Raw genomic sequence first — 18425 nt, 5'->3', positions numbered from 1 at the left:
GGGTGACCAGACTGGCAGGGAAGAGCGGTTAGGAGTGACCAGGCTGGCAGGCAGAGTGGTTAGGGGATCAGGCAGGCAGGCAGGTGAGTGGTTAGGAGCCAGCGGTCCTGAATTGCGAGAGAGATGTCTGACTGCCAGTTTAGGACATCCCCCGAGGGGTCCTGGATTGGAGAGGGTGCAGGCCAGGCTGAGGGACTCCCCCCCCCCCCCCCGTGCAGGAATTTTGTGCACCAGGCCTCTAGTAAACATATAAATGCCTTAAGATACAATTCCAAGTTCGTTGTCTTCCTCCAGAAATTAAGTGCTTAGGTGCTACCTTATTCCAGGAGTCAAAGATGGGTTTTTATCTGATTCTACTCCTAGTTGAAGACTTTTGGGAACATTAGCATTCTAGTTTTTGCTTAAGGATAGTATGTAAAGACTTTGGAATGGGAATGAAGGGTAAACAAGCTTGAAAAGTACTGAATCAAGAAATAGCACCCCCTTTCTTTGCATCTTCAATTGGATGCAACCTTCCAATAAGTCATTGTTTCCCTTTAGCCACAAGGAATCTTCTACATTTTTACACACAATACCAATTTCACATCTATCCAGACACTTCAAGGAATTTCCAATCTGGATATTTAAAAGGATATGAGGCCCTTTAAATAAAAGGTTCACAAATTGAGAACCCCAATAGCGTATTTAGCATGAGCAGGTTCTTCTAAAAGTCATACTCACTGCAGCTTGAAGTAATCATCTACCGCCTGATAATTTACCTTCTGAAAAAATGTTATGAACTGAAAAAGAAAGTAAAAAAGTTTTTGTAAAGCAGGAAAATTGGGGATGGGGAAAATGGATACTTTCAAGACAGATTTAAATCTTTCTTTAGGTGGGAAAAATAATACATTTAGCATTCTTAAATATTTCTTTACTATCTTAGAAACTCCAGCTATGTACACATTAGATTCACTATGTTACATTTTCCTTTTAATTTTATGTTATCATAGTCTTTTTATTTCTATTGCTTCTCTCTCCCTCTTCATTTGACTTTTGTCATTACAATATTAGTTTTATTTATATCGTGAGTATAGACTTTTCACTTTTCTGTTTTTTGCTAACCTTGTTTCTGGACCATTTTATTTTTTCCCCTGAAGGTTTTAAGTGATTACAGATATCTTGTCTGTAATTTCTGAGACTCTGAGGAATTATTTGCCTGAACCTTTCCTCTGTAGTTTTTGAGTCATTTAAAAGAAATGTCCATTTGCTATTTGCATAAGTTCTTGCTATTTGATTCCATGTTTCATCTTAATTTTCAGTATCTCAAAAGGTTGCTATATTCTAAGGTACAGTCATTTACAGAAGATATATGATATTAGAGGAAGAAAATGATAAGCCTCACATTTTTAAAGTATGGTAATTACATCCCTAGATCCTTAAACTTTTTTCCCTTATACTTTTATATATATTTATATATACACACACACACACACACACACACACACACACACACACACACACACACATTAACAGTAGTTCCTTTCCTTGAACATGGAACTTGATGTATTTTCCATGTAATGACTTTCACAACCTTCAACTTGATCACAAAAGATTGTAGATTTGCCCTAACCGGTTTGGCTCAGTGGATAGAGCGCTGACCTTCAGACTCAAAGGTCCCAGGTCCGATTCCGGTCAAGAGCATGTACCTGGGTTTGGAGCACATCCCCAGTAGGGAGTGTGCAGGAGGCAGCTGATCGATGTTTCTCTCTCATCGATGTTTCTAACTCTCTATCCCTCTCCTTTCCTCTCTGTAAAAAAATCAATAAAACATATATTTAAAAAAACATGTATGTTTCTCAACATGTTCCAAGCTAAACCTAGAAGGGAAGTCTGTTTTAAAGAATATTAACATTATGCTTTTACATTTACTAAAATCAAAGGACATTTTAAACTAATAACTTACCAGGGTTTTAGTGCAGAATCCTGAAGCAATTTCATACTGAACTTTGTATTTCATTTCTAGTAGTTTTGGGCCATAAGGTTCCATAATAATATACAAACCATTATTTTCTGGGTAGACTATTTGAGCCCAAACTGACAGGCTCTCTCCTTTGTCCAAGATGTAAAAAATACGAATATTATTATGAAATGTCACAAAGGGACATTTTTCTTTTGTTTTGAAAGTTATACTTCGTACTTCCATACCTATGGGATATTCCTGTACATATAGTGTGCCATTTCCCAAAACATTTACAAAATTTATTTCATTAAATGAATTCCAGAAAAATGCTGATTTTGTTAAAGTGTTTGTCCATAAATGTAGCTTCACTGCATCTCTAATATTAATCTTGGAATAAAACAAGTTATTATTTTCCATTTTTACCAAGATATTTCCATAGTAATCTGGAAAAAAAGAGAGAGAAGTTTATTATTCTAAGTAACCATAAATCCATGCTCTTTTATTTAAGTGGACTTTTAACCAAAATGATCTTGTTTATAATGACTGAGTATTTATGTACTTTGAGAAAATTAGGGTGTGCAGGCACAAACCTGCAACGTCACACAATAACTTCTCTTCCACTTCTCAGTACAGTAGGTTTTTCCTGAACACTTTTCTGCTTGCATTCACTATATCACGTATATATCACAGCATTTATAGAGAAAAAAAGAGCTTATTAATGTGTATTAAAAGAGAATGGGCACGACAAGAATGGCATTATTAGGAAGCATTGTATTATAGACTAAATTATGTCCTCCTCTCAAATGCACAGGTTGAAGTCTTAACTCCCATTGTGACTGTATTTGGAGATAAGAGTCTTTAAGGAACCGGGCAGAACACACACACACACACACACACACACACACACACACACACAGTCTTTAAGGAGGTTATTTAGATTAAATGATAAGGGTGGGGCTCTACTCCTATATGACTGGTGTCCTCATAAGAGAAGGAAAGGCACCAGATTTCTCTCTCCCTCTCCCCCAGCTCTTTCCCTGCATGCACACAGAGGAAAGGCCAGATGAGGACACAGTGGGAAGGTGGCTGCCGTCTCCAATCCAGGAAGAGAGTCCTCATCAGAAACCACCTTGATGACACCTTGATCTTGGACTTCTAGCCTCCAGAAGCACGAGAAAATAGATTTCTATTGTTTAAGCCACCTACTCTGTGGTATTTGGGCATGTCAGTCCTAGCAGAATATAATAGGGATGAAGAATGGGGGTAGGCCTGGCACTTCTTCATGTTCACTCTGTAAATAATAACAAGTTTTCCTCCCTTAATAGAGTATTATGTTTTAGTCTTAGAGGTTCATAGACAGTAAGTCTCTTAACCTCTTTGGTTCTATAGCTTTACCTGTAAAGCGAACAGGTAGTTGATTTCATAGCTTTCTTTTCAGATACAACATTCTTTGTGGGCCACATTTCTAGGGGTGTACTTTCCTTAATTTCCATAAAACAACACCCAGAGAGGACTGGCTGAAAGGAGGAAGGTGAAGTCAGAGCCAGGGAGGTTCAGAGTGTATTGTGCTTCTGCATCTTACATTTGGAAACTGAATAAAAGTGATCTTTCCACAAATTTCCATAAGCCATATTCTAATTAAACTCCTAAATCAGCAATACCAATGTTTTAAAGGATCAGAATACTTGAACATCAGTGTCAACATACATTTCCTTATGAAGTTAAGCTCCCATATAGTTATTACGTTCTCAGTAGGAATTCTACAGTATAATGAAGTTCCTGAAATCGTTACGTAGACAGGTGAGGTTAATATGAAGCCTGGAATATTTTTCAGTGTTTTAGTGAAGCTGCAAGGATAAAATGTTCTCAATGCCAAGGCAACAACACAGGAATCAAACTCCAGTGTTTTCATGGTCCTGCCAGTGCGTGTGGGGGTGGTCAAAGCTGTGGTGCCAAAGTGATTGGGGCAATACCGTGACTACGGACCTTTTCTCACATAACTGAGATTTCTTTATACATTTAATTGTTTTGTTTGCTTTTGGCAAAAAAATCCATCCAGATTCTTGGCCTCTTGTGCTTTGTGTATGTTTCTGGAAACTTCACAAGGTGGAAGGGGAGAAAGATGTGGGTGATGACATAACAAAATAGATCTCTGTTGAATGAAAAAGGTAATTGCAGGACTCACAAACTGATGATATATAAAATATAAAAATCTCAAAAAAACTTTTTTGCTCTATGTAATAGTCATGGGGAGGTAAAGTACAGCATAGGGAATATAGTCAATAATACTGTAATGACTGTGTATGGAGCCAGATGGGTACTAGACTTGTGGTGGTCACTTTGTAAGATACAGGTGTCTACCACCATGTTGTCTACCTCATGCTAATATTGTATGCCAAGAATAATTGAAAAAGGTTATGTGTACACTGTACTGTAGTTTAGTAGGTATGCTGTAATATTATGTCTAAAAAATATGCATACTTTAATTCAAAAATACTTTATTGCTAAAAAATGCCAATCATCATCTGAACCTTCAGCAAGTTGTGACTTTTTGCTGGGAGAGGTTCTTTCTTTCAATTTTTTAAAAATGCAGTATCTGTGAAGTCTATAAAGAGAAGCACAATAAAACGAGGTACACCTGTACTATTAAGAGGTTTGCCCCTGTCCAGTATTATGCTAAGCATTCTGTATACAGTCCCTTCCTTACCTAATTATAATAGCAGTCCTATGTTCTAGATCAGAAAACCGAGTCCTGGAAAGTTTAAATGACTTGCTCAGGGCTTCAAATACAGGTCCATTCAACTCTACCTGTTCTACATTGACTTTTGTTAACGCTCCCCCCCCTCCCCCAAAAAGACAATGAAGTTCTAACTCTCACTACGACTTCAGAATGTGCCCTTCTTTTGGACATAGGGTCATTACAGCTGTGCTTGGTTAAGACAAGGGCATACTGGAGGCGGGGGGTCCTGTTGTCCTTTAAACAAGATGGCATGTGAAGACCCAGGGAGAATGCTATGTGATGACAAAGGCAGAGATTGGGAATGCCAGACTTCTAGCCTCCAGAGCTAGGAGACAGTAGGATTCTGTTGTATTAAACCATCCAGTTTGTGTGGTTTGTTACAGGAGCCCTAGGGAAACAATAAAACCGTATCACCTCCTACACTGAAAATGCACATGTAAGTTGCTTATTTCGTATCTGCTGATGGACCAAAATGAACCTCTGAAAAAAAGAGAGTGAGTTTGCCAGTTTGCTGTGTAAGATCAGTTAATGTTAGTAGAATCTGATACCCGTTTTTAGGTGGTAAGAAGTGCACCTTTACCTATCAATATTTAACGTGCATTTAGATTTGCTACATCTTCGTAAGAAAGTCATCTATTATGAAATCAAGACTAGTTTTTGCACAATGAGAATGGCTCACCTATAAAAATGCTATGAATAATACTGTCATGTGATAATTTTGACAGATTCCCAAATTCTGTAGGTGTCTGTAAAACTCCAGTTGTCGTGAAATTGTCATAAAAATAGTAGATCCTGTGTTTATCCCATACTATTAATTCTGGTATTGATGAATACAGAAAATGTGGAGTTATAACACTGTCAATTGTGACGTTTAATGAAAAGTCTTTGTGCGCCCACTGTTCTGAATCTTCATTATATATCACTAGGTGAATTTTTTTCATGATATTACATGTAACACAGACATTTAACAACAAGCCAAGTTCCAGAGGGTGTGCTGTATACTCAATATTATGTATAGTCAGAGTAGCAGTCGGGAGTATATGTAGGATTTCCCCCAGTCTTTTAGTATCTATTATTTTGACAAATTTAAGATAACGATATCCAAGATAAAGTTCATTTTTTGTCCAGATTGCCATGATGCTTCTTTTATTAGCCTGGAAAGTGGAAAATAGACAATAATTAGAATATCTTCAATTTTAGGGATAGTTCTAACAATTCCTGTCTTCTAACTTGCTATATTTAAAAGTAAAACATAGCTCTGACCGGTATGGCTCAGTGGATAGAGCGTCGGCCTGCGGACTCAGGGGTCCCGGGTTTGATTCTGGTCAGGGGCGTTTGCCTTGATAGCAGGAACATGCTCAGTGGGGAGTGTGCAGGAGGCAGCTGATCGGTGTTTCTCTCTTGTTGATGTTTCTGACTCTCTGCCCCTCTCCCTTCCTCTCTGTAAAGAATCAATAAAATATATTTTAAAATAATAATAAAAGTAAAACATCGTAACTAGAATGGTTTATTTTTTAGTATATTTCTGAAAAATACTTCAAGCACAGAAATACATGGCATAGAAATAAGTCATCCTATCTAATAATAGACAAACATGGTAATTAACCATACCTCTGCTACACTTCCCATTGGCTAATCAGGGCGATATGCAAATTAACTGCCAATCAAGATGGCGGCCGGCAGCCACGCAGCTGAAGCGAACAGGAGGCTTGCTTGCTCCAGTGATGGAGGAAGCCAAGGTTCCCCGCCTGCCACAGCCGGGCTCTGAGCTCTAGTCTAAGCAACAATGTTGCAATTATAGAAGCTAAACAAACCCAGATACCTGCTTTCAGCCAGCTGGCCTCTGAGCTGGAGCCACAATAAAGTTTCAATTGCAGAAGGTAAATAAATCCCAGAATAAAAAAAGGAAAAATAAAAGGAGAGACAGGGAGCTTCAGTTGCAGGCTTGGCCCACATGAAAACATCCCTCAGCCCCTCATCCAGGCTGGCCAGGCACCCCAGTGGGGACCCCCACCCTGAAGGGGGTGCAGACAGCCTGAAAACAGCCTTCAGCCCCTCATCCAGGCTGGCCAGGCACCCCAGTGGGGACCCCCACCCTGAAGGGGGTGTGGGCAGCCTGAAAACAGCCATCAACCCCTCATCCAGACTGGCCAGGCATCCAAGCAGGACCCCCACCCTGATCCAGGACACCACTCAGGGCAAACCAGCCGGCCCCCACCGGTGCACCAGGCCTCTATCCTATATACTAAAAGGGTAATACGCAAAATGACCCTAACAGCAGAAAGACTGGGAATGACTGGTCACTATGACACACACTGACCACCAGGGGGCAGACGCTCAGTGCAGGAGCTGCCCTCTGGTGGTAAGTGTGCTCTCACAGCGGGGAGCTCTGCTCAGCCACAAGCCAGGCTGATGGCTGCCAGTACAGCAGTGGTGGTGGGAGCCTCTCCTGCATCCTCAGCAGCGCTAAGGATGTCCGACTGCAACTTGGGTCTGCTCCTCACTGGCAAGTGGACATCCTCTCAGGGCTTCCAGGCTGCCAGAGGAATATCTGATTGCCAACTTAGGCCCAATCCCCTGGGGAGCAGGCCTCAGCCAGCAGGTGGTCATCCTCCGAGGGGTCCCAGACTGAGAGGGCACAGGCCAGGCTGAGGGATTCCCCCCCTCACCCCAAGGGCACAAATTTCTGTGCACCGGGCCTCTAGTATTACAATAAAAAGAAATTATCCTGCCCTAGCTGGTTTGCTCAGTGGGTAGAGCATCGACCTGTGCACCAAAGGGTCCCATGTTCGATTCCAGTCAAGGGCACATGCCCTGGTTGTGGGCTCGGTCCCCACTGGGGAGCGTGCAGGAGGCAGCTCATCAATGATTCTCTCTCATCATTGATATTTCTATTTCTCTCTCTCTCTTCCATCTCTCTGAAATTGATAAAAAAATATTTTAAAAAATTATTCCAGAAATTTTAGTTTTTATCAGTAGAAATAATTAATCTTAATTCCCTTTTAATTCCTCAAAGACTATCGATCTTCTCTTTTCCTGTGTATATATTTACTCTGGTCAGGAGTGGCCCTGTGATCTTGCTGTTTACTAAGATCAATCTATAATGACACCTCAAACATTACATTAGTTTTTGAATTCTAGCTTCTTTGGGTATCAGATAAAGGGAAGAGAGAAATTAAAACTTTAAACAAATCAATACTTCCCTTTTGTGGACCCAGTCTGTTAGAGAAAAAGGCTATCCAGAGACTACATCTGAAATTCAGTGGTCCTAATTTCATTCAGTGGGCCCTTCTCCAGCTGTGTCTAATTCTTAGGGGTTTTTATATAAAATGTAACTCCTATGTTCATGACCACTACAAGGAGTCTTCTGGGCACATCTTGTCTATACTCAAATCGGCTGCAGAAAGATATCAAACTGGTAACCAAAGAAAGACACTAAGACTATTTGGAGTAAAAAGTCTTTTTATCAAATAAAGATTCAACTTAAAGTCTAGAGCTCATGCTGCTGGAAAAGACTGTGAAACAACCTCAACGAGGAAACAGATTGGAAACAAAATGAGCCCTTCACAGAAAAGACGCCCAGCTATTCTCATTCTTGGCAGAGGGATGGGAAGAGGACTACGCTATAAATATGACAGATGGGAATCCCAGGGACCCCAGCCAGGGCATGAGTTTTCACTCACCCACAAACTCTCCTATAGATCTTCACTTAATGCTTGGGTGTAATTTACCAAAAGTCTTGGGGCAAGGCAGGGGAGCTGGGGGATCCCTTTGAAGCATTCAGGGCCTCTTGCAACTATCTATATATATAAAAGACTAAGATCAGCCCGGACCGCCTGGTAGCTATTATGCACAATGACCACCAGGGGGCAGACACTCAATGCAGGAGTTGCCAAGCTGTGGTGACTTGGCAGCTGTAGTTCTCGGGTGACGCACCTGGAGCCAGAGAGGAGGGAGCCCGATTCCGGGGTGCATCACCCGAGAACCACCCTCTCTCAATCCAGGACCCCTTGGGGGTATCAGAGAGCCAGTTTTGGTCCGATCCCTGCAGGCCAGGCTGAAGGACCCTAGTAACACATAACTCTCTGAAGACAGGCAGGGGGCAGGCAGCAAGGCAGCAAAGTTGAGAGAAATCATCTGCATTCTGGATTCTCAGGTTCACAGGCTGGGAGTGGGATAAGAGAGCGGAGAGAAACTTCCCCTTTGAAACAGATTTGGCCTTTACCCAAATGGTAAAGCAGTCCCCTGCCAAGACGGGGAGAAGGAAGCAGGAGAGAAAGATAGGTTTGCCAAGGCACACAAATCCAGGGGCAGATGAGAGAGGAAAGATACCCCTCGGTGATTAAAAAAAAAAAAAAGCTGACAGCTAGGCTATAAAGCAGAGACAGCGCTCTCATAGTTTGGAATGCTGGTGGCTCAGTTGTAAAGTATGAAGAGATCTTTGGAGTCTTGTCAGTGTTAAGATACCAAGCATGGCTAACAAGAAAATAACCATGATAAAAATGCTGAACTAGTGGGAAAGAGACAACATGAGTGCAGAGATGGGGAATCAGCTGAGACATGTAAATGATAGAAAAGAAGAAAATGGAAATGTTAGAAATAAAAAATGTGTTATCAGGAATGAGTACATTATTAGATAAATTTCAGAGTGATCTGGGAAAAGCAGAGGAAAAGAAGCAGTGAACTTGCCCTAGCCAGTTTGACTCAGCGGATAGAGCGTCAGCCTGTGGACCCAAGGGTCCCAGGTTTGATTCTGGAGAAGGGTATATGCCTGGGTTGTGGGCTTGATCTCCAGTGGGGGGGTATGCAAGAGGCAGCCCATCAATGATTCTCTTCATCATTGATATTTCTATCTCTTCCTCCTTCTCCCTTCCTCTCTGAAATAAATTAAAAAATATGTAAAAAAAGAAGCAGTGAACTTGAAGAAAGTGAAGAGCATGTATACAAACTGAAGTACAAAGATAGAAACAGAGTGAAAAACAATGAACAGGTGGTCTGAGATCTCTGGGACAATATTAAATGGTGTCATTTATGTGTTTTTGGAATCCTAGAAGGAGAAGAAAAGAGAATGGTGCACAAGAAATATTGGAAGAGATAATGTCCAAGAACATCTGTGGGAAGCATGCCAGAGTTGCCGGATAGTCAAGGCCAATTAGAGTGTGAAAGGCCCTATTTACAGTATGCCGGATGGCCAAGGCCACTCTGAGCATGGGAATCTTAATCAGGGTGTCCGAAGACTGTGCCCTTCTATAACCCAAATGATTGGTATCACTGTTGGCAAGATGCCTCTTTTTGTCTAAGTGATATAATAGGTTACTGACCAGCTAGTGCAGCCGTGGGCAAACTTCGGCCCACGGGCCAGATCCGGCCCGTTTGAAATGAATAAAACTAAAAAAAAAAAAAGACCGTACCCTTTTATGTAATGATGTTTACTTTGAATTTATATTAGTTCACACAAACACTCCATCCATGTTTTTGTTCCAGCCCTCCGGTCCAGTTTAAGAACCCATTGTGGCCCTCGAGTCAAAAAGTTTGCCCACCCCTGAACTAGTGTGTGGAAAAGACTGGGGAGACTAGAGAGGCTGCTGAGGCTGCTTCAGGGAGTGGTTCTCAACCTTCCTGATGCCGCGACCCTTTAATTCAGTTCCTCATGTTGTGGTGGCCCCCAACCATAAAATTATTTTCGTTGCTACTTCATAACTAACTTTGCTACTGTTATGAATCGCCATGTTAATATCTGATATGCAGGATGTATTTTTCATTGTTGCAAATTGAACATAATGAAAGCATAGTGATTAATCACAAAAACAATATGTAATTATATATGTGTTTTCCGATGGTCTTAGGCAACCCCTGTGAAAGGGTCATTTGACCCCAAAAGGGATCGCAACCCACAGGTTGAGAACCGCTGGTCCAGAGGCAGCGTGCAGCTGCTCAGATAGTAGTTGTGAGTACAGAGGCTACTACTACTATGTGAGAAAGATGTATCTGTTCATCAGCTGGTGTGTGGCTGCCTGTATGAGACTGTTCTGAAGAACTGTTTTGTCTAATGGTTTTATGGCCACTAGCTTCTGTAATAGACACTCATTCTTAAACACCAACAACTTCTCATGGCTTCTCTGTCTACTACCCTGCTTCCAAGAAGGTCCAGCCAGGAACAGGGGGGCTCCGACCCAACAGTTAGCATAGTAGGGCAGGATCAGGACCTGTACTCCCACACTTGGACTAGTCAGCAGAATAGAGCAGTGAGTGCTCTCACAATTAGTGCTATGAGCACGATTTAGGAGTAAGCTCTCCCACTAGAATTAGATCCTGCTCTGACATCCCCCAATTAGTAAAGTACATAATCCCCCAAATCCAAGAAGCTCAGTTGAACCTCAACAGGATAAATACAGGGTGGGGCAAAACTAGGTTTATAGCTGTGAGTATGCAAAACATAGAGTTTATTCTTGTATTATTCATTAATTATTGTATCTTTTCCATACAAACAACTGTAAGCCTACTTTGGCCCCACCCTGAGGGCCAACAAGAACTTTACCTCAGTTATTTAAGTATTTCACAATCTTCTGACTTCCATTCATATCATCTAATTGTTGTATTCTTTGTTTATAATTTGTATTTCCTGTTTGAATATTTTTGGTATCTCTTATTAGTTTCTGATACCGTGCAATATTATTTTGTCTACGTGGGCTTTCTTTTTTTCTATACCAATCAGAATTTATTCGTATTTCAGGATTGACTATTGATATCTTTATTTAACTCTGAAAAATTCTCAGCTCTTTCCCATTCTATCTAAACTTTTATTTTGGAATTCTGGTTAGATGTATACTGGATTTTCTCTTTTGCATTCATCTTTCTCTTCTACTCTCTGTTTTTGTTTGTTTTCCATCCCATTTTCTCTCATCTTTTCATTTTGTTTACTTTCTTATCTAATTTACAATTTAATTATTTTTGTTGTATGCAATCTCCTATTTAAGCTTTCCATTGAATTTTATATTTCAGTTATTAGTTTTATCTAAGTTTATTACATGAAATGTTGTATTTCAACATTTATTTTTACATATTAATATATTTTGAAATAGAATTCACATACAGAAAATGGACCAAATGGAAATATATGTAGCTAAAAGACTTATCACAAAGCAGAATCTAACAAATGGAATCTCGTCAGAACTCCCAAATGCCACTGATACTGTTTCCCAATCACTACATCTTTCCTTTCAAGATAACCGCTATCCTAAATTTTATGGTAATGAATTCCTTGCTTTTAGTATTACTCATTGCCTTGCTATTTGATAGACTTTAAAAAAAATGTTTTCTAGGGAACCAACATGGCGGCATAGGTTAACGCCGGAGTTTGCTGCTTTGAACAACTACTTCAAAAGTGAAACTAAAAGACGGAGGGACATCACCCAGAACCACTGGAACGCTGGCTGAGTGGAAGTCCTACAACTAGGAGGAAAGAGAAACGCATACGGACACTCAGAGGAGGCGCAGTGCTGAAGTCAAATTCTGAGGTGCGGAGTGCGCAGAGCGGGCTGGCGGCGGAGGGCGTGGTTGGCGTTTTCAATAGGGAGGGAGTCGCAGACTCTGAGCTCCAGATCCGGGCGAGTCTTTAGGGACCCAGACTCAAACGGGAGAAGCGGGATTGTCTGGCTTCGGTCAGAGCGAGTGCAGCTTTCTCTCCGAGCTTTGCAGCGGGTGCTGGGACTCAGAGAGGCAGAGCCCCTGGGGACAGGACTGAGAGCGGCCATAACTGCTCTCTCCAGCCCACCCTGTTGATCCTGTGCGACCCGCCCCGCCCAAGCCCTGCACAGAGGCATTTGCCGGATAGCCTCAGGCAAACGCCAGATTAGCACCTCCCTAGAGGACAGAAGTTCTCTCACTGCTGACACAGCTGATTCTCACAGCCACTTGGCCTGGAGGTCAAACCCTCCCTGGTATTAGCTACAACAATCAAAATTTAACTATAAAACCACGAACAAAGACCACTAGGGGGTGCATCAAGGAAGCATAACAAAATGTGGAGACAAAGAAACAGGACAAAATTGTCAATGGAAGATATAGAGTTCAGAACCACACTTTTAAAGTCTCTCAAGAACTGTTTAGAAGCTGCCGATAAACTTAATGAGATCTACAAGAAAACTAATGAGACCCTCGATGTTATATTGGGGAACCAACTAGAAATTAAGCATACACTGACTGAAATAAAGAATATTATACAGACTCCCGACAGCAGAACAGAGGAGCGCAAGAATCAAGTCAATGATTTGAAATGCGAGGAAGCAAAAAACACCCAACCGGAAAAGCAAAATGAAAAAAGAATCCAAAAATGCGAGGATAGTGTAAGGAGCCTCTGGGACAGCTTCAAGCGTACCAACATCAGAATTATAGGGGTGCCAGAAGATGAGAGAGAGCAAGATATTGAAAACCTATTTGAAGAAATAATGACAGAAATCTTCCCTCACCTGGTGAAAGAAATGGACTTACAGGTCCAAGAAGCGCGGAGAACCCCAAACAAAAGGAATCCAAAGAGGACCACACCAAGACACATCATAATTAAAATGCCAAGAGCAAAAGATAAAGAGAGAATCTTAAAAACAGCAAGAGAAAGAAACTCAGTTACCTACAAGGGAGTACCCATACGACTGTCAGCTGATTTCTCAACAGAAACTTTGCAGGCCAGAAGGGAGTGGCAAGAAATATTCAAAGTGATGAACACCAAGAATCTACAACCAAGATTACTTTATCCAGCAAAGCTATCATTCAGAATTGAAGGTCAGATAAAGAGCTTCACAGATAAGGAAAAGCTAAAGGAGTTCATCACCACCAAACCAGGATTATATGAAATGCTGAAAGGTATCCTTTAAGAAGAGGAAGAGGAAGAAAAAGGTAAAGATACAAATTATGAACAACAAATATGCATCTATCAACAAGTGAATCTAAGAATCAAGTGAATAAATAATCCGATGAACAGAATGAACTGTTGATTATAATAGAATCAGGGACATAGAAAGGGAATGGACTGACTATTCTTGGGGGGGAAAGGGGTGTGGGGGATGCGGGAAGAGACTGGACAAAAATCGTGCACCTATGGATGAGGACAGTGGGTGGGGAGTGAGGGCGGAGGGTGGGGCGGGAACTGGGAGGAGGGGAGTTATGGGGGGGAAAAAAGAGGAACAAATGTAATAATCTGAACAATAAAGATTTAATTTTAAAAAAAATGTTTTCTATTTTCTTTTCAATTTATTTAAATCCAATAAAAATATTTCATATTTGTCTGTCCCAATATCTGATGTCCTTGCAGGGTTGACTCTGCTCTTTATTGTTTCTGCTGACTCCTGTGACACCTTATTTCTTCAGATATTTTGCCATTTTTGAATATGAGCTCAATTTTGCCAGAATATTATTTGTGGAAAATTTCCAAAGCCTGACCTTATGGTTTGTCCCTCCAGAAAGGATTTGTGTTTGCTTCTGCCTGGCACTAAGCTTGATATTTCTTGGCCCACTGTGAATTTGGGCCCCAAAGTCCATGTGGGTTGGTTTTTGGTCATGAATTCCAAAGACAGACGTTTTCTGGCCTTTTAAGAGTTAAAACTGAGATACATTTAATTATGTTGGGAATTTTGGAAGGTTCCTGTTTAAAGCCAAAAATTACCGGATGCCCTCCCTTGCTCAGGTGCCAGGCTTAGTTTCTAAGGACCAAATGTCTAAATGCTTGGGACCAGCACCGGCCTCGGGAGGCGAGATTTTGGCATTTGCTTATGTCTCTGAATTAGGGCTCCAGGACTCCACTTTCCGCTTGGAATTGTCCTTTCTTCCACAGAAGCCCAGTTATGTGCCTAAAGAAGTTTAAAAATTTCTATGCAGCATTTCAGGTGTTTTGTAATGCTCTAGCTTAAGGCTATCTTATTCACTCTATTGTCAGAAATTAAAGACTTAATTCATTTTTGAGAGCACATGGAGTTTTTGTTTGGGGAAAATAACTTTTTGACCTTTTGCCTGTGACAAGACAAAACAAAACTCTCATAGTATGACTAAGTGACACTGTGCAATGACACAAGATTCATTTTATTTTCTGTGGTCCGAGGTACAGCTCTGTAAGGGCTCTGAGAAGTTAAGTCAGGAAGATAGAGCTACTGACAGCCATGGAAAATAACTCAGCAAAAAAAAGTGCAGAGTATAGACTAATATTTCATTGAATTAAAAGGTATGGTGAATATCTAAATGTGTAAGTATAAATACATATATGTACTATTTTACTAACCTTTGATAAATAGTTGTGCCAACACCATCTTCTTGATTTTATGCCAATAATTTCACCATCAGGAAGATTTTCCTTTCTTCCCAGTTTTGCAAATCTGGTTGAACTTTTTAGATAGAGGATACCATTTATTAAAAAAAATATTCCATCACGGGATATGTTCACATCAGACACATTGCTTCTTTCTTCGTCAGTCAGGATGTTTGGAGGCACTCTGATGGTGGTCCAAGTACGAAATGAATCGTTGGTTTGAAAGGTCTCCATATCGGCTACCAGAACAATAGATGATGGAGCACAGGTATCCCAGACTATCATTAACTGACTACCAAGCGGTGAAGAGATTGGTAAAAAGCCAGGAACCTCAGGTATTGTGAACCAAGGAAAGCCCAGCAGGAAAAGGATGTCTGCAACAAAGCAATCTTGAAAAGTCACCTGATTTCCTCGGATCTCTTTTATTATATCCTTTCCTGACATTGGTAGTGAGATATGCCAGGCCCTAAGAAGAGAACAGAAAGGGTAAGAATTACATGGTCTCTTTCTCAGCTCCCATCCATCTTGTAAAGTGCTGGCATTTATCATCTTTCAAACTTTAAAAAAATTTTTATCAAGATAAACCTGGGTAAAATAAATCAAAGAGTACTAAAGTGCTACCCATTTCTCCTTGTTCTTCACTCTTGTTTCCAAAGGAGAACAATCTTTTTTTTAAATAAATAAATGTTTTTTATTGATATCAGAGAGGAAAGAGGGGGTAGAGCTAGAAACATCCAGGATGAGAGAGAATTGTCAATCAGCTGCCTTCTGCAGGCCCTCTACTGGCAATGGAGCCCACAACCTGGGCATGTGCCTTGACCAGGAATCAAACCATGATCTCCTGCTTCATCGGCTGACGCTCAACCACCGAGCAACACTGGCTGGGTGAAGGAGAACAATCTTGACTCTTAATGCTCCTTCATATTCTCAAATAAATATCCTTATACTGCTTCTTAATATGATTTTTACATATTGGTTTCTTATATGACAGATGAAACAGTATCTCTTATAGTGTATACCTACTGATGCATCATCTTTTCTTGCAAATGTCACAATGTTTAGCTAAATCTATAGTGTTTGTATTGTTACTAATATGTATATATTGTTTACTACGGAGCCAGTTATTATGCTAATTGTTTTCTTTGATAAATATATATTTACAATATTTTCCCTAGAGTTAACATTTTATTTTGAAAATTTGTTTAGTGTTCTAACTTTTCCAATAGGTAGCTGAAATGGCCCTTCATAATGGTTTCCATGTGGTGAATGCAGAGGTAATCTAGCACCTGTTTGCTGGGATTTCCCTTCATTTCTCTCTGGGTCGAAGCACCATTTACTGGGTCCAATACTTTGATCTTGTTTTGTTAACACATATTCTTAAGTAAGTACTCTTTGTCAAAGTGCACCTGAAAATAAAGTTTTTGAGATCCTGAAATCCAAAAATATCTTTAACACATTTGTTTGATAGTTTGTCTGGGCAGAGACTTCAGAGCTTGGACGGCCTTTTCTCCAGTCTGTTTGTATTTAAGGTTACTAATGAGAATGACACCTTGATCCTTGTTACTTAAATGGCTTGCCTTTCCATACGTTTTTTAGGGGCTTCCCTTCTTTTCTTGGTATTCTAAAATTTGACAGGCCTGGGTCTTATCTTTTGAAGTGGACACACAAGGAATTTGTGAAAACAAGCACTCGGACATATATCTTAGAAGTCAAGGAGAGTTCTGAGGAGCGTTTCTCAGCAGGCCCACCCGGACACATCAGGCTGCAGATGGTCAGTAAATGCTTCTTTAGTTTCCTATTTCCTCAATGAACACACACTTGGGTTGGTGGTGATGGCATTCTGACCACTCAGAATGAGGTCCTGCCAGGTCAAGAGGACCCCATGTTGGAGTAATTGTAGGGTTGTCATCAAGCCTCTATGTCCTAAGCCACGCCACCATGAAAATCAGTGCAACTCTGATTTTTACAAACCACACCTCTGACTCTAACATCTGTTTCAAGTACAATTACAAAAAAATCACCAGTACCATTCTGTTACATTGTCCACTGGCTATAATAATCTCATACTAAGGTGAACACCTACCTGTGTAGTAGTCACCCAGATCCAGATTCAGAACATTCCAATACCTTGGAAAGTTAATGTATGTCCCTCCCTCCCCCTTCTCTACCTGCTACAGGCCTATTTTGTATTTCCATTTGTGTCCCCATTCCTGTGCTTTTAAAAACTAGTTTTGCCAGATGTATGTCTTACTAAATCATAGAGAATGAAGAAAAATCCACTAGTATAGCGACTTCCAAATCCCTCTGTCAGTGATGGACAGATCTAGAAGGCAGAAAATCAGTAAGGACATAGTTGAAGGAAAAACACCACCAACCAACTGATCTAATTGGTTTAAAGACTACTTCATCCAACAACAGCAAAATATACATTCTCCTCAAGCCCACATATGACATTCACCAAGATAGACCATATCCTGGGTCATAAAACATACCTTAAGAAATTTTACAAAATAGAAGTCAGCCAGCTGGTGTGGCTCAGTGGACTGAGCATGGTCCCATGCACCAAGAGGTCATTGGTTCAATTCCTAGTCAGGGCACATGCCCGGGTTGCTGGCTTATTCCCCAGTATGGGGCATGCAGGAGGCAGCCAGTCGATGTTTTTCTCACTCATCGATACTTCTATCTCCCTCTCCCTCTCCCTTCCTCTCTCTCTAAAAGTCAATAAAAACATATTTAAAAAATAGAAATTGTACAAAGTCAGCTCTCAAAACACAATACAGTTAAACTAGAAGTCAATAACAGAAATATAGCTAAAATAATCCCTGAGCATTTGGAGATTAAACAGTACACTTTAAAATAACACACAGTTAAGAAAGAAATCTCAAGTGAAATTTTAAGTAGTTCAAACTAAATGAAAATACAACTTACCAAAATTTGGGGAATGAAGTGAAAGCAGTGTTTAGAGGGAAATTTATAGCATCAAATGCATGTATTAGAAAAGAAAAAAATCTAAAATAAATAATCTAAGTTTTCATCTTAGGGAGCTAGAGAAAGAAAAGCATTATAAACCTAAAGGTAGAAGAAGAAAAGTAATAAAAATTAGAACACAAATCAATAAATGGAAAACAAAAACAATGGAGAAAATCAATAAGAAAAGCTGGTTCTTTGTAAAGTTCAATAAAATTGATAAACTTTCCAGTTGGGCTAAGAAAAAAAGACAAAGGACATAATAAACTAAGATCACAGATGAAAGTGAGGCCATCATTATTGATTTCATGGGCATTAAAGGATAAGAAAATAATACTATTAACAGTTCTATGCCCATAAATTTGATAACTTAGAGGAAATGGACCAATTGAAAGACAATCTATCAAAATCATATAAGGAGAAATAGTTCATGTGAATAGGGATATATCTGTTAAAGAAAATTGATAAGTAATTAATAACCTTCC

The 18425-nt window shown here is 40.2% G+C and overlaps 1 protein-coding gene across 1 annotated transcript in view; it reads right to left on the bottom strand.

The window, feature by feature from the left end:
• LOC308535514 (cation channel sperm-associated auxiliary subunit epsilon-like) overlaps nucleotides 1-18425 on the bottom strand; it is an 83153-nt gene that overhangs the window by 39407 nt on the left and 25321 nt on the right. The window contains exons 9-12 of the mRNA XM_081114432.1: nucleotides 14947-15439; nucleotides 5359-5833; nucleotides 1943-2382; nucleotides 721-779 (exon numbers count right to left, since the gene is read on the bottom strand). Coding sequence (XP_080970558.1) covers nucleotides 721-779; nucleotides 1943-2382; nucleotides 5359-5833; nucleotides 14947-15439 — 1467 coding nt within the window. The remainder of the gene's footprint in view (nucleotides 1-720; nucleotides 780-1942; nucleotides 2383-5358; nucleotides 5834-14946; nucleotides 15440-18425) is intronic.

The sequence above is a fragment of the Myotis nattereri genome (assembly GCF_964212035.1).
Source record: "Myotis nattereri genome assembly, chromosome: 20".
NCBI classification, from domain to species: Eukaryota; Metazoa; Chordata; class Mammalia; order Chiroptera; family Vespertilionidae; genus Myotis; species Myotis nattereri.
The sequence above is the reverse complement of the archived record's forward strand: the minus strand, read 5'-3'. Positions and strand labels throughout refer to the sequence as shown.